General features: G+C 38.6%; 1 protein-coding gene across 4 annotated transcripts; it reads left to right on the plus strand.

Moving 5' to 3' along the window:
- Nucleotides 1–39: 39 nt before the first annotated feature.
- On the plus strand, nucleotides 40–15,595 carry LOC142607253 (uncharacterized). 4 transcript variants are annotated; one of them, XM_075778679.1, is made up of 4 exons: nucleotides 40–238; nucleotides 1,370–1,643; nucleotides 7,347–7,594; nucleotides 14,835–15,595. In XM_075778679.1, the coding sequence occupies exons 2-4, from the start codon at nucleotides 1,406–1,408 to the stop codon at nucleotides 15,189–15,191; spliced, it is 843 nt and encodes a 280-aa protein (XP_075634794.1). In that variant the 5' UTR covers nucleotides 40–238; nucleotides 1,370–1,405; the 3' UTR covers nucleotides 15,192–15,595. The 4 variants fall into 4 exon arrangements, with proteins under 4 accessions (XP_075634794.1, XP_075634793.1, XP_075634795.1 ...); XM_075778678.1 differs by lacking the exon at nucleotides 40–238 and adding an exon at nucleotides 247–388; XM_075778680.1 differs by lacking the exon at nucleotides 40–238 and adding an exon at nucleotides 346–366.
- The last annotated feature ends 35 nt before the right edge of the window (nucleotides 15,596–15,630 follow it).

Below are 15,630 nucleotides of genomic sequence, written 5' to 3' on the forward strand. Positions count from 1 at the left end.
GTAAGAAATAAAACCTTGGTTCAACTCTGAAATAAAACGCATAATTTGTTTGTACTGTCCAAATTAACCCCGACCCATTTGGAGCCCCGAGACTGGGCGTCATTGGATTGGACGATTGGTCATTGGTAGGCAGACCAAAATCCTGGGTAGTGTTCGATTCTCAGCCTTAGCTGTCACAGTGGGAGAAGATATAAAAAAAAAAAAAAAAAAAAAAAATTGTATGTATTTTTAAAAGCAGGTAAGAGAAAGAAAAAAAAACATTTATTTATTCATGATTTTTATAATTTTCAATTTCTTTCTGCCAAATCTTTAAAGCTTTTCTTCGCCTGGGTTTTGTGCTGTGCTAATCATCAGGGTTCTAGCTAGGTCTCTGGTAAAGCTATTGTCTGTAAGTTGTTTCTTTTTTTGGGCTTTCGGGTTTTGTACGTTTTGTGTTTGATAAAATGCCTATGAGAAACTGGTGGGAATTTTTTTTTTTTGAGGTATATGCTTGTTCATGCATGTTATGTTGTATGTCTATGTGTGTGCACAACCTGAGGTATAAGCTACCAACAGGATTTGATGGTGGGTATTGGGTATTTTTGATATGTGATAAAGTTTTGTTTTTGATAAATAATAAAATAGTTATCTTGATTTATGATAGAGTTGATTGGTGTTTATTGTGGACATTTGTTTTGAAACTTAAAGAATTTGGTAACATGGGTTTTTTTGATAGTGTGTGGTTGAGGCATTTGTTTGTTCCATTAGATAAATTAAACTGGTTGAGGTTGGTGGTGCCATGATAATGATATATGCAATAATGCAAGTGTTTTAAGTAGTGTGCTAATATGTTTACATTGGGTTCATATATATATATATATATATATATATATTTTATACATTTTGAGTAGGGGAGGGGAGATTGGAACCCTGTATGTATATGTTGGAAACATCAAGAGGTGCCATTGGACCTATCATTGACCCTGTTGGGTTCATATTAATTGCACAAGGAATATTGAGGGATCAGAAAGGATCCTTTTTGTCAGTGGAAGTGAAAATGAATTTCTCCTGAAAAGTTCTCATATGAGATTCTTCTGGTTGAATGATCTTTCACAAAATATTTGGAAAAATGTAGGTAGGCAGTTTTTACCTAACACTTCTCTTTTGGCAGAATTTTGTTTTCAGTTTCTGCTGTCAAAAAGGTTTCAAATCTGTGCTTATGATCATCGATCTTTAGTTAAGGCGTATTTGATGCTAAACACTGGTCTCTTCATGTCCATGAATGAAATGCTGACTTTTAATTTTAGGCTTTTATGGAAATAAAACTAAAATGTGAATTCCAAGGTCTTCTCCAGTATGCGTGTTTACTAGTGGCTTTTATGTTTGATAGGTCTCTCATTCAAGCTGCATTGTTAAGTTAATAGTAATGAGACGGCAAGGGCAGTATGCCGATTCAGGTGTCAATACATATGCTGGTGGTCAGATGCATCATATGTCCAGTCAGAGGATGGAAAACAAGCCTGTTCATTTCCAAGGGCGACTAGAGGCCTTCACTCCTGAGAGGGAGCATCCGTATGGGAACTCGAAAGCGGAGGGACAATGGAGATGGGAAAGGGATGAGTCCAAAATGTCAAATTCAATGGCATCTCATATGTTCAATGAAGGCAAGTGGTAATTGTTTTCTGTGTGTGTGTGAGCGCATTCCCATATGTAATAATAAGGCTCCCTATGGGATAGATGGAAATTTTGCTTATTTATATGTTTACCGTGAAGAGGACAGGAGTAAAAGTTTTTAATTACATTGAGATAAACTGTTAAATCTGATTTGTTTTTGGTTGATCTTTGTAGTCTTAGAGATCTGGGTTTTATCTTATTTAAGTCCTTGCCTAAGGCCAATGTATAACTTATTGCCTTTGAATTTTCTGTTTTAAGGGTTTATGTCAAGTTTTTTCTACCAAGAAGGCCAAATTGTGATGTTGACCCTATAAGCTTATAACATTTTTTACTTAATTGAGTAGTTTAAATACAGATGAAAGAGTAGAAATATATTTACATAAAAGGGAAAAGAATGTATTTACATGTGCATCCCATACACACCTATGTTGCTATAGAGGACCTGAAACCATTTGATTCTATCTTTAAAATATGGATACAATTTTTTTCCCTTATTGGTAAGTTACACTCGCACCCAGTGGGTTTTAAATCCAGGAACTCACCACCCACTCTTGTGAGAGGAGGAAGTGCCATTTGTGCTAAAGCTCGTTGACTTCAGAATATTGATGCCTTGCCACTGAGCTCTAGCTCAAATGGCATCTCCTTCCCTTAAAAGTTCAAGGCGGTGGGTGAGGTCATGGGTGCAAGACCCATGGGATGCCTATGCAACTTATCAATAAATAAAAAGATGCACTTGTATGAAAGTTTATCCTATCAATCTTCATGTATGCGTTCCTTATCTATATTGTATTCTTTGTGAGTAGGGAAATAAAAGTCTGTTGGATCCTTGTTTAAGGAGGTGAATCATGGTGTTTAAATTATAAATATAGCTGATTTACGCCAATGATCTATAGCTTGACCAACACTTCCTTCTCCCATAATAATAGGATGAAGGGTGAGGTCGTGGGTTCAATACTCAATTGATGTCTCTAATAAACGTCATACTCTTTCATTCTTGCAATCAATGTCACCTTGCATATTAGTTTTTTCATGCAGTCTCTGAGTAGATTCTTAACTCTTAAGAGTTCTGATGCAAATGTGAAGCTGTTGTGGTCTTGTCTCCTTCCCCCTGTTGGCCCCTTCACAGCCACTTTCTTGTCTACCGCATTACAGATTTACAGATGCTTTCCATGCATTTTAGTTCCATAGATGTTTTTTGTTTTTGATAACTAGTTCCATAGATGTTGAATCTAAATAAGACAATAATTCTTGCTCTTGTAGGACATTTAGATATGACTGTCACCTGTGGAAAATGGGAAGATGTGGCTATCATGTGGTTTGATTAGACAACAAGAGGATACCATTTTGCAAGGATTTTATTACTAGTATATATATATATATATATATATTTTTTGATAGGTAAAAATAAGTGCATTCAAAAAATACTACCTTATGCAAAAGACATAAGGCAGAGAGATAAGTACACAGGGAAGAGAAAGAGAAAAAAGAAAAAAGAGGAGAATAAACTAAGAACACAGAAGAGAACTAAGAAATATAGGGAGAGAATCACTAGAGGTGAGTCCCCAAGCCCTAGACCAATCAAACAGAGTACCACTAAGAGAGGCCAAAAGCTGGTCGTCTGAGCTTTCCATGTCCTCAAACGTCCTCCTATTGCGTTCCCTCCAGAGACACCACATCAAGCATAAAGGAGCTAAATTCCAAATGCTAGACGAATACTTTCCAAGCCAATTCCACCAACTGAATAGAGTATCCGCAATCGATCTAGGCAAGACCCAGGAAAACCCAAAAGATCTAAGAACCAAACTCCACAGTCTAGAAGCCTTTCCACAATGTAATAACAAATGATCCGCCGTCTCCCCATTACTGCGGCACATGATACACCAATCGACAAAATCCAACCCTCTTCCCCTCAAATTATCCCCTGTAAGGATCCTATCCCAAACGTGCGGTCCACACAAAAAAGAAAGAGACACGCCGAGGAGCCTTAACCTTCCAAACCCCTTTCCAAGGGGAGATAATAGGCGCGGAGCTTCTCAACTTATTGTAAAACGAACGAATATCAAAGACCCCGTTCTTTGTCAACTTCCATCGCATACGATCTACATTTTCGGTGTGAGGAAGATTGGAGCCCAATGTTTGAAGAAAATCATCCACTTCACGCATCTCCCAATCATTAGGACTCCGAATAAAACGAACATTCCAGCTTCTCCGCTCCTCAATCCCCAACCGTTCAAGAGAAGAGGCCACCGATGCCTCTTTATTGGATGCAATCCCATACACGCTCGGAAAAGACAACTGAAGAGGAGACTCCCCACACCAATGGTTAGTCCAAAGCTTCACTCTATCCCCCACCCCTACCTCAAAGTAAGTATTCTTGCTGAAATCCTCCCATCCCATGCGGATACTTCTCCACAAGCCACACCCATGCGCCCCTCTACCTAGCTTGGACTTCCATCCCCCCCAATCTTCCCCAAACTTAAGGGCTATGACCCTTCTCCAAAGCCTTGTCTCCTCAATCCCAAACCTCCATAACCACTTCCCTAGTAAAGCTTTATTAAAGGTAGTTAATTTCCTTACCCCTAACCCACCATTTTTTAAAGGTGCACACACCTTGTCCCATCCCACCAAATGAAGCTTGGAGTCCCCCCACAAGAAATCCCTTTGCAACCTCTCAATTTTATTGGCCACATGCGTAGGGATGGTAAAAAGAGACAGATAATAAGTGGGAAGACTAGACAAAGTGCTTTTAAGCAACGTTAGTCTTCCACCTTTTGACAACAGATACAACTTCTTCCAACCGGCCAACTTACGCTCAAAATTCTCCAAGATAGGATTCCAAACAGTAGGGGACTTGAAGGACGCCCCCAAAGGCATACCAAGATAGGTCATAGGCAAAGATCCAATCCGGTATCCCAAAAGCTCTGCTAAGACATGGATATTAGGAACCTCCCCAATAGGAACCATCTCACTTTTCAGCACATTAACCTTAAGACATCTTCACAGTCTGAAAACAAAGAAGAAGCATCCGAATATAAAGAATCGCTCCTCGACGCATCGCAAAAGCAGAATCGTGTCATCCGCAAACAATAGATGCGATACACAAACCCCTCCCCTCGTCTACCGTGAGCCCTAAAACCTCGAATTAAACCAGCCCCTTCGGCCCCGGCATCTTGCCTAGAACCTCCATCAAAACCAAAAACAACATGGGCGACGGCGGGTCCCCTTGTCTCAACTCCCTCGAACTCCCAAAAAAATCAGCCGGGGTCTCATTAAACAACACCGAGAATTGAGGCGTAGATATGCAAGTGCGGATCCACCTACACCACCTCACCCCCAAATCCCATTCTCCTCAACAAATCAAGAAGAGTCTCCCAATTCACATGATCATACGCCTTCTCAATATCTAATTTGCGAGATAACCCCCGAGAATCTTACTTTTCACCCTACTATCTACACACTCATTAGCAATGAGAGCGGAATCAAGAATCGTCTACCGCCCACAAAACCGTTACGAGACTCGGGCAGATATCAACTGATCCAAAACCTCTTTCATGCGATTTGCCAGCACCTTGGCCAAAATCTTGTAGACACTCCCTACCAAACTAATAGGTCTAAAATCTCGAATATTGGAAGCACCATTCTTCTTAGGGATTAAGGCTAGGAACGTTGCATTTAGAGATTTTTCAAACTTACTGTGTTGATAAAACTCTTCAAACACAGCTAGGACATCTCTTTCCACAGTTCCCCAACACTGGTGATAAAAAGCCAGAGAGAAACCATCAGGACCTGGAGCTTTATCTCCTTCCATCTCTTTGACAACTCGAAGAACCTCCTCCTTTTCAAACCTCCGTTCAAGCCAGTCCTTCTCCAACCCCTCTATCTGAACAAACTCCAATCCTTCCACGAAAGGCCTCCACTCCTCAGTCTCCTTGTACAAATTTTTATAAAGCTTCGGCAATGGTCGGCCATCTCGGATTCGTCTTCATAGGTAACCCCATTCACTTCCAACATACTAATATGGTTATACCTTCTTCGAGAATTGGCCATCTTGTGAAAAAATTTGGTATTGTTATCTCCTTCCTTAATACAAAGCATCCTCGATTTCTGTCTCCACGAAATCTCTTCCAAAGAGAGAAGATTCTGAATTTGGGATCTCAACCCAAACCCTCTCACCTAACTCCACTTCAGAAAGACCATGCTCCCCTTCCCTAACGTCCAATAATCTCAAAGCCTCCAACAATTCTTTTTTCTGACGCTCTACATTTCCAAACTCACTCCGGTTGCACTGAATAATATCTGCCTTCAATGCCTTTAGCTTCTTGGCAAGAACAAAGCTGGGGGTACCTGAGACGAAATATCGATTCCACCAAGAATGAACCCTCTCTTTGAACCCATCCGACTTTAGCCACATGTTTTCGAACCTAAAAGGACTTTTCCCCCTTACAATCCGTCCTGCCTCCACTAAAATGGGGAAGTGATCTGAAATAGGACGAGATAAAATCCGTTGGGTCACATCCGGGTAGTGATCCTCCCAATCGAGGGAAACCAGAGCCCTATCTAACCTAGACATCGAGGGCTGATCCGAACCACTCGACCAAGTAAAACTCCCTCCTTCCAAAGGCAAATCTATCAAGCTAAGCTCCTCAATGAACTCAGAAAAGTTCTCCATTGCCGGGGTGAGACGAGAACCCCCCAACCGTTCACTTGGGAACCTAACAATGTTGAAATCCGCTATGTAACACCATGGGACCTCCCAAAGTTGCTGAATACCAATTAGTTCATCCCACATATGCCCCCTCAAGTTATTATCATTCGGACCATAAACCCCAGAACAAGCCCAAATAAAACCGTCCCCCAAGCCCTGCCACCGGATTGAAACGGAAAATTGACCCACTAGAACCTCCAACTTTTCTAAAACCCTCCTATCCCACATCATCAAAATCCCACCAGCTGACTGATCCGCATCCAATCCCGTAATAAATTTCTAACTACCAAATGCTTCCGCGAGTCGTTCAAAATTCGCACATTCCATGACACCATTCTTAGCTTCATTAAAACTAAAAAACTCCCTACTGCAGCCTCAGACAAGCAATCAAGGAAAATAAAACTATCGTTCATCATAATTAACCAAGGAAATCAAATTCCTCAACTCCCTCTTCCCTTTATTCTTGGAAGCAACTTTACGGTGAGCTACATCTTTCCTGTGCACCAGCTTGGTTGCCTCAATCTCCGTCTCAAGTCTTTGTAGGAGCATAATGCACCTCTTCTCATGTCGACCCAAAGGAAGCCCCATCAACTTACTGAAACTGGGGAGTCTCTGTTTCACCCAATTAGACACCGCCAAAGTGTTATCCAAGCCCCAGTATTTTTATGGATCAGCATATTACTAGTATATATGCTGATCCATAAAACAAAGTGTCCAATATCATATTTAGATAAAGGAGAAAAGAGAGGGTTTTTTTTTTTTTGTTGGGGGGGGGGAGGAAAAACATCTGGGTTTTCTCTAGTCATTCTTAGATTTTCTTTCTCCAGTTACAGCTGAATTAGGAGGGCTGGGTAAGTGGGTAACTTTAACTTTTTCACCGCTCTTAGTAATTTGTGATTGTACAAACCATTGTTTGCTTAACTTGCCTTTCATTTTCTAAGTAAGTTTCCTCTTTAGCACTTAGAGACTCATGCTTCTTGTAATTCAGGTCAAGGGGGTGATCCTCCAAGATCCTATTTGCAGGGTCAGAGGCCTGATCCGAAACTGGCTTTGGAGAAACAAAGCAACAATGATCACAGATCTCAAACACGTGAAGAAAATATGGATATTGGATATGAGGGCAATCCTTTGCCACAGACTTTTGAAGTTCTTGAGCAGAAATTCCACAATGACATTATGAAACTAGCCAAGGAACAGAATGATGCTGAGGATTCTGAAAATGCTAGACATAAAGAGGTCAGTGCATATTTCAAAGTGCATTTTCTTTTTACCTATTGTGGTTGACTTATTCATGCATTTTGGGTAAAATTCACTTATGGTCTTTATAGTTTGGTGTTAGTTTCAATTTCTTTGCAGCAGTTGTGATTTTTTACAATAAATCTTTTAATTATTTAGAGGGGAAGTTATAGATTAGCCCTTGTGGTTAACCCATATTTCAATTTACCTTGAATTCTCGGAAATGTTACTAAATCTCCCTGAGGTTTGGACTAAATTGAAATCATGGGGTTTCAGTCAAGCATAACAAATTTTACCTGTAGTTAAGCCATATTTCTTAATAACATAGTACTTATAAAAAAAAAATTTCATAATAACATAGCACATGACTTAAGTCAGTACAAAGAAGAATTTTATTTCTATATTTTTAAAAGTAGACATATGACTTCATGTAGACTATAGATGATGTGTACACAGCAAGAGAGAGAGGAAGGGAGATGGGTTTTTTTAGGGAGCTCAAGTCCACGCTTCTCTGTGAAACTGAATGGGCTTACCTCAGCTGCAAATTTTAGTCGTCAGTTTAAGATGCAAAACTGATTTTCTAGGTAATGGATGCAGTTTAATTAATAAGATGTCGTTTCAGTGAAGCCACAATCCAATCCTGTATTAAACATTGGCTAATATCCTATTCTTTTTTAAAGAAGAATGCCCCTTTAAATTTAGTTTAAAATCATTTTGGGCTATTTTTGAGGCTTGATATTCTTTTAACTTCGAGGGCCTAGACAAAGTCAAGCAATGGGGTTGGAGCCACTCAATCTTGTCTCAAACATTAGGTGATTTGAGATGGATGTACCATCCCTACTCCCACCTGAATTAGAGAATAGTGCAGAGCAGTTCAGCAAAGGGTCCTACTCTCATTCCTCCATTGGAACGTGATGTTGGAATTAGTTGCTTTCCAAAGTGAAGGAAACATGTTGTCAAAACAGCCTAGTAAATTGTCATAGGCATACCTACATCAAAATTGTCCAGTTGTCCTCCTATAAGAGACTGAATTGCATCATGAGGGATGTAGTAAAAGTAGGAATTTCAGTATCTTAAAATGTTCTTTGGGCACAGTAGTTAGCATAAAATTCACAAATCCACAGTAGTTAGCTGCCAACTTCTTAGCTAAGATAAAACCTATTTGTTCCAAGGAACTCCTAGTTTTATCTTAGCTAAGAAGTTGGCAGCTTTGAAGTTGGATCTAAAAAAGTGGAATGAAACGGAGTTTGGCAATGTCACATATAAGAAACAGCAGCTTTGGAGCAAGTTGAATGATTTGGATGCTAAAAAGGAGACTCACTCATTAACAGCTGAGGAAAAGTTAGAAAAAGTTAATCTCCGTACGCATATTAAAAAGTTGACTCTTTTAGAAGAGATTAGTTGGAGGCAAAAGTCTAGGGTGTTGCACTTGAAGGAGGGAGACACCAATACCAAATTCTTTTATAGAATGGCTAATTCTAACAGAAGAAATAATAGTATTGAAAGCCTTATGGTTAATGACAGCTTGTCCTCAGATCAGGGTGAGATTGCAGATTGTTTTACTCAATTTTTCAAGAAGTTATATTCTGAACAGCAAGTTGATCGACCATTTCCAAATGTATTAGTTTTTCCAATGATATCCAATGACAAGGCGCTTTGGCTAGAGAGACCTTTTGAGGAGGGAGAAATATTTGATGTTATACAAAATTTTAATGGCGATAAAGCTCCTGGACCAGATGGTTTCCCAATGGCTTTTTTCCAAGCTTGCTGGGGGGTTCTCAAACCTGATCTAATGGCTATATTTCATCATTTTTTTGCTATAGGTCAGTTTGAGAAAAGTTTAAATGCAACATTCATTACTTTCATCCCTAAAAAAATGCAGCAAGTGAAGTTAAGGATTTTCGTCCCATTAGTCTTATTGGGGGGGTTTATAAAATTATTGCTAAAGTCTTGTCCAACCGTCTTCGCATGGTTATGGAAGATATAATTTCATCATCACAGAATGCTTTTGTGAAGAACCGACAAATCCTTGACCCTGTACTTGTTGCTAATGAATGCCTTGATAGTAGATTGAAGGCTGGTTTGCCGGGTTTACTTTGCAAACTAGATGTTGAGAGGGCTTTTGATCATGTAAAATGGGGTTTTCTCTTGAAGCTGCTAGAACGGAGTGGGTTCTCTGCTAAGTGGAGACAGTGGATTTTCTTTTGCCTATCTACGGTTCTTTCTCTATTCTGATTAATGGCTCTCCTTGTGGATTTTTTGAGAGTGCTAGAGGGTTGAGACAAGGTGATCCATTGTCTCCTTTATTATTTGTTTTGGTTATGGATGCCCTTGGAAGAATGTTGAATAAAGCTGTCCATGAGGGACGTATGTCAGGCTTTAGGGTGGGTGACTTAGAGGGAAGATCCTTAGCGGTGTCTCATCTACTCTTTGTGGATGACACCCTAATTTTTTGTGATGCTGATCTAGATCAGATTTTGATTCTACGTATGATTCTTATTTGGTTTGAGGCGGTGTCTGGTTTAAAGATAAATTTGGGCAAGTCAGAATTGGTCCCTGTTGGAACGGTACATAACATTGAATTATTGTTGACTGTACTTGGCTGCAAGCAAGGTACTCTTCCAATGAAGTACTTGGGTCTTCCTCTGGGTGCTAAATTCAAGGATAAGACCATATGGAACCCAATTCTAGAGAAGATGGAAAGGCGATTAGCGGAGTGGAAACGTTTGTACTTATCCAAGGGAGGTAGAGTCACTTTAATTAAAAGCACTCTATCTAATTTACCCACTTACTTTCTATCTCTTTTTCCTATGCCTGCTGTTGTGGCTAACTGGATTGAGAAACTTCAGCGGAATTTTTTATGGGGTGGCATTGGTGATGAACCTAAATTTCATCTAGTTAAATGGGCTACTGTTTGTTCCCCCATTTCTTCGTGTGGCTTAGGGATAAGGAATGTAAGACTTTTTAATGAAGCTTTGCTTGGGAAGTGGCTATGGAGATTTGGGATTGAGAAGGATGCCCTTTGGAGGCAAGTGATAGAGGTGAAATATGGATGTGTATGGGGGGGCTGGTGTACCAGACCTATTAATGGTCCATATGGTGTTGGTTTATGGAAAAATATCAGTCGGGGATGACCTTCTTTTTCACGCCATATTCTGTATGATATTGGTGACGGGTCTAGGGTGAAGTTTTGGCAAGACCGTTAGTGTGGTGAGACATCCCTTGCAGTCAGTTATCCTGAGTTATTTAGATTTTGCAGGGATAAGGAGGCTAGTGTGGCTGCACTTATGAAGTACACCAATGGCGTCCTTGTTTGGGATATCAGTTTCTTTAGGGGTGTGTATGCTCGGGAATTAGAGTCTATGTCAGGCTTCTTGGATACCATATATGGTTCTCCAATAAGGGGGTTTGGTGAGGATAAGATGTGTTGGAAGCCTAATAGAGATAATGGGTTTAAGGTTAATGATTATTATAGAATTTTAGTGGGCTCTACTGACTTCTATTTTCCTTGGAAAAGCATTTGGAAACAGAAGATTCCTTCTCGAGTAGCTTTCTTTGTTTGGACTGCTGCCTTAGGGAAATGCTTGACAATTGACAATTTAAAATTTAAGAAAAAAGAAGGTTTGGATATTGGATTGGTGTTACATGTGCAAGTGTAATGGTGAATTAGTTGACCATCTCTTCCTTCATTGTCCGATTACTATGGACCTGTGGGCTATGGTTTTGGGTTTATTTGGAGTAAGCTAGGTTATGCCCCAATCTGTTTTGGGGCTCTTAGAGTGTTGGCAAGGTAGGTTTGGTCATCATCGAAATGGTTTTATTTGGTCAATTGTACCCCATTGCTTAATGTGGTGTCTTTGGAGAGAGAGAAATAGTAGGTGTTTTGAGGATATTGAGAGATCCATACCAGAACTCAAGTCATTTTTCTTTAACACTTTATTGGATTAGTTGGTTGCTATGCAAAACTAATCATTCCCTTCTTATTTTGATTTCCTTGATTCTTGTAATTTTTGTCTTTGAGTTGTTGACCCCTTGTACACTCCCTGTGTACTAGGGTGATCCTATTTTGATATCAATAAAACTTATTACTTATCAAAAAAAGAAAAAAGAAAAAAAAAAAAGAATGTCTAAGGCCTTGGTCATCACCATCTACATTGTTATAGTAATGGAAAAGAAATAAATTGTTTTTTTGTACTTTCTTATTAACTAGCAATATAGCGGTGCAATCACGGGTTGATTAAAGGACACTAAGTAATTTCTATATTTCTAATAAAGCTTTCTTTAATATTATTAAATTGAATCATTAAATAATCTTAAAAAAGAAAAAGAAAAAGAATATCTTAAGTCACATAATGTAAATATATAAGACTGAGTATTTACCAAAACAAAAAAAAAGCTTATATTTGATGATTACTATGATTTATTTTAAATTATGAAACTTCTTTAATTTCTTGAAACATATGGTAATAAAGTTTTAATTGGAGTAGTTGATATAGGATAAATTATGGAGTCATGGAATTTGTTTATGCATGCATGTGGTGGGTGTAAGGTTAGGAGCATTTATGGACCTAGGATTTAGAGTTGAAGAAAGGGTCACAACTCAAAATTGATTAGAGAGTGATAAGATGGGGAAAAGGGAAAGAATACTATATATTGAAGCAAACAAGTTCCAGGACAGTGAATGTTAGGAATCATAGGGTGGTTTCATGAGTTATTTGATGGCTATTTGGAGGAGAAAGAATGAGGGCTTTTTGGGTTTTGTAGGTAAGAGGAAGGGCTTGATTTGGGTTATAAGGATGAAGAAAAGGGAGAAATTTATGGTGTTCAGTGGCTTCAGCCAATGGGTTCTAACTCCACTGACACTTCCTTCTTTCATTAGATGGATGGAGGGTGAGGTTGTGGTTTCAAAACTCACTGAGGTCTAGTTATATGTGTTCGATGGTTAAAATAGTTTTTAATTTGGGTTTTTATTTAACTAACAAGTTATGGTCAATTCTGTATTAAGGGGCAAAAGTTTAATCTTTGCAACCACTATGAATTAAAATGTATATTAGTTGTTTATTTGAGTCTAAAATTTTCTAGGAGATAAATTTTTTTTTTGATAAATAATTTTCTAGGTGATAAGTATATTAGGTTTTATTTTAAGTTAGTCTTTTATTAGTTATGATTTTATTAGGTTTTTAGTTTATTAATCAAACTTTTTTACTTATATAAAAGAAATAAAAATATTAATTTAGTATTAAGGCACATTAGCCTTATTATTTATTTTCTTGTTCTTCTTCTCTCTCGTGGTACTCTTCTTGAACACTTTAAATTTCTCTCCTTTCCTTACAAATCCTCCTAAACATTAACCCACCACAAGCACATGTAGACAAATTCTCTAATTTGTCCTACATCATTCTAGATATTAACTTTTTTCTAATAGGTCTAATTTTGACTAGTAAACTAAAACCTAATAAGGTAATAAAAGACTAACTTAGACTCAAAAGAAATAAACTTAAGATACTTAACAAAATATAACATTTTAAGTTGTCACCCTAGTTATAAGTTGATATAAAACGTATGTCCTAATTTTATGGAATTTGATTTTTTTATTTTTACTTTTTAAACCTTTTTTATTCAATCTTTTATTTTGAGAATATGGTTTTCTTATCTGTGTGTGTGTGGGGTTGTTAGTTCTTATAAAAAAAAGTGTGGGTGGGTTGTTGGTGGGATTAGATTGAACAGTTTAAAATTTCTTAATTTACCTTTTTGAACCTTAATTTGTCTTATTGCTGTATCACTTTCAATTAGGTAATAGGGTCATTTTCAGAAGTATAGAAAAGTGGGAAAATTTGAACACCAAAATTGAACAAGTCATCACACATATGTATGTACCTGAACTTGGGAAGAGACTCGACCTGGTCTGCATACTGCCTCCTACCAACCAAGATGCTGGCAATCTTTGCAGGAGGTCGTCAAGAAAAGGTTGGAGGACAGGATGCTGGACTCAGCTCAATTTACAAAGTCATATGAAATACGTAGTTCTGTTTCATTTCTAGCCAAATTTTTTAAAATTGAAGTGAGCATGTCAACACTACATTCATGGAATAGTTACCTAAAGTTTAGTTTGAAACGTTGTTTTAGTGTTACCAATCTGATACAAGCAACTGAAGCAAGGTATTCTGAATGTAGTGTGTAAAATGGCGAATTGACAATTTGGCCTCCAGTGACTCAATGTATTTTAAGTTTTGGGGAGTTTGTTATGCCCCGCACTACGAAATTGGGATGTCTATGGCCCATAGTTGTGAGCTTTGGGCTTATTGAAATAATAGGTGAGTTTTATTAAGTTTATCGGTTAATAGGGAGAGCCTTGTGGGGGGTGCTGTGGTGATGGAGAGTTGCTTTTGCCAACTGCTTTCTTATATGATTTTTGGAGGTGGAAAGGAACAAATCACAGTAGGAAATGTAGCTTGGATTTCACAAATCTTGGATCCTTGGGAGGTGACGTCTGAGCCATTGATGAGAGTTTAGAAAGTGGCTGTTGGATGGGAATTAGGAGTTAGTGAGGATCACATGTGGGTGATGTCTGATGGTGATTCATTACGGAGGTGAGCACTAAGCACCCTGTTTGATAGATAGCTTGATAAGAGTGGTAATAGTTATGAGTGGGCTATCCTTTTGCAATCTTTTTTATAGTACAATCCTATTTGCAATGTTTGGCTCTATTTTAATCTCTATTGACTTGTGTACTATTGCGGCAATACCGAAATAGTACACAAATATTGAAATATTTTGTTCTTGTGGCCAAATAGAAGCGACCGCTATAAAAATATTTATAATATGGGTTATAGTCCTATTAGAAAACAGTATTTATCAAGTTTCCCTCTTTCTTGTCCAACTTCTTAACAGCCCACCATTAAGGAGGCAAGGGGCGTAGTGACCTAAAAGGGGGGTCTTGCAACCCATGGAATCCCACATTGCCTAGAGAAGCACATGGGGATGTGTTTATAAGGAATGACTTCTCTTAAATGTGCAGAGGTCTTTTCCCCCCATTGCTGTGTGCCTTGGGGGGAGAACAAAACCGTGAGGGGTATGGGCCTCAAAGCGGACAATATCTATGCAGTTGGTGCAGGGTCGTTACAAGGGGTCTTGGTTGCATCCTTGCAGTTGAATTCAGCAGAAATTTTAACATGATGTTCTTGTTACCTAATTTTTCCAATATAGCTTATATTTTGTAAAATGGTCTTTCATTTTTCAGAAAATAAATGCAATAAATGCTCAGTATGAGGAACAATTAGCAGCACTTCGTGCTCGGCATGCCAGTCGTAGGGATGACTTCCTACGTAGAGAATCGCAGGGGCGGCAGCATCAGTACCAGCAAGCCATGATGGACCAGTACCCTAACAGTGGCATGGGCTCTGGTGATCCTCATGGTTACAGTGGAGTTGCAACCTCAGCTGCTGCAGGAGAAGCACATAGAGGCTACAATAGTGATAATTTTGATTCCAATAGAGAACGGGCTCGATTTCTTGGGGGTGCCAGGGATCATGGATTCGAGCCAAGAGGTTCATACCCTGGAGGTCGTGTTTATGATACTGGCTCACGCTACTACTAATTGAGTTGCTTAGATCAGAATTGCCTGCTGGTTTCTTGTGTCAGGTGTATGCCGCACTGTTTAGGATGCTTGTTCTAACATGTTACTGGTGTAATCTGTTTCTGTAGCAACTATTTCTTTCTTGTTTCTGTTGCTCTTATTTACGATATCAAGTTCTCTTTGTTTCAATCAATGGTATATGTCAGCATTGTGAAGCATATCAAAAGTCAATGACTTGTGTGTAGCATTTTCTTGAAATTGAATCGGTTGTTGTAAATCTGGCTTGTTGATAAAAGCTACCGATTTGCAAAATAGATAGTTATATTGGTTTTACCATCTAGTAGTTGGTAAAATGCTTTTGAAATGTGTAATTCTTTGAAGGCTCCAAAATTTAATATAACGAAAGAGTTGGAGAAATGTCATAATAATGAAACTGACTCCTTGAGGGTGTTTTGCATGT

Source organism: Castanea sativa, chromosome 8 (genome assembly GCF_040712315.1).
Source record: "Castanea sativa cultivar Marrone di Chiusa Pesio chromosome 8, ASM4071231v1".
Classification (NCBI taxonomy): domain Eukaryota; kingdom Viridiplantae; phylum Streptophyta; class Magnoliopsida; order Fagales; family Fagaceae; genus Castanea; species Castanea sativa.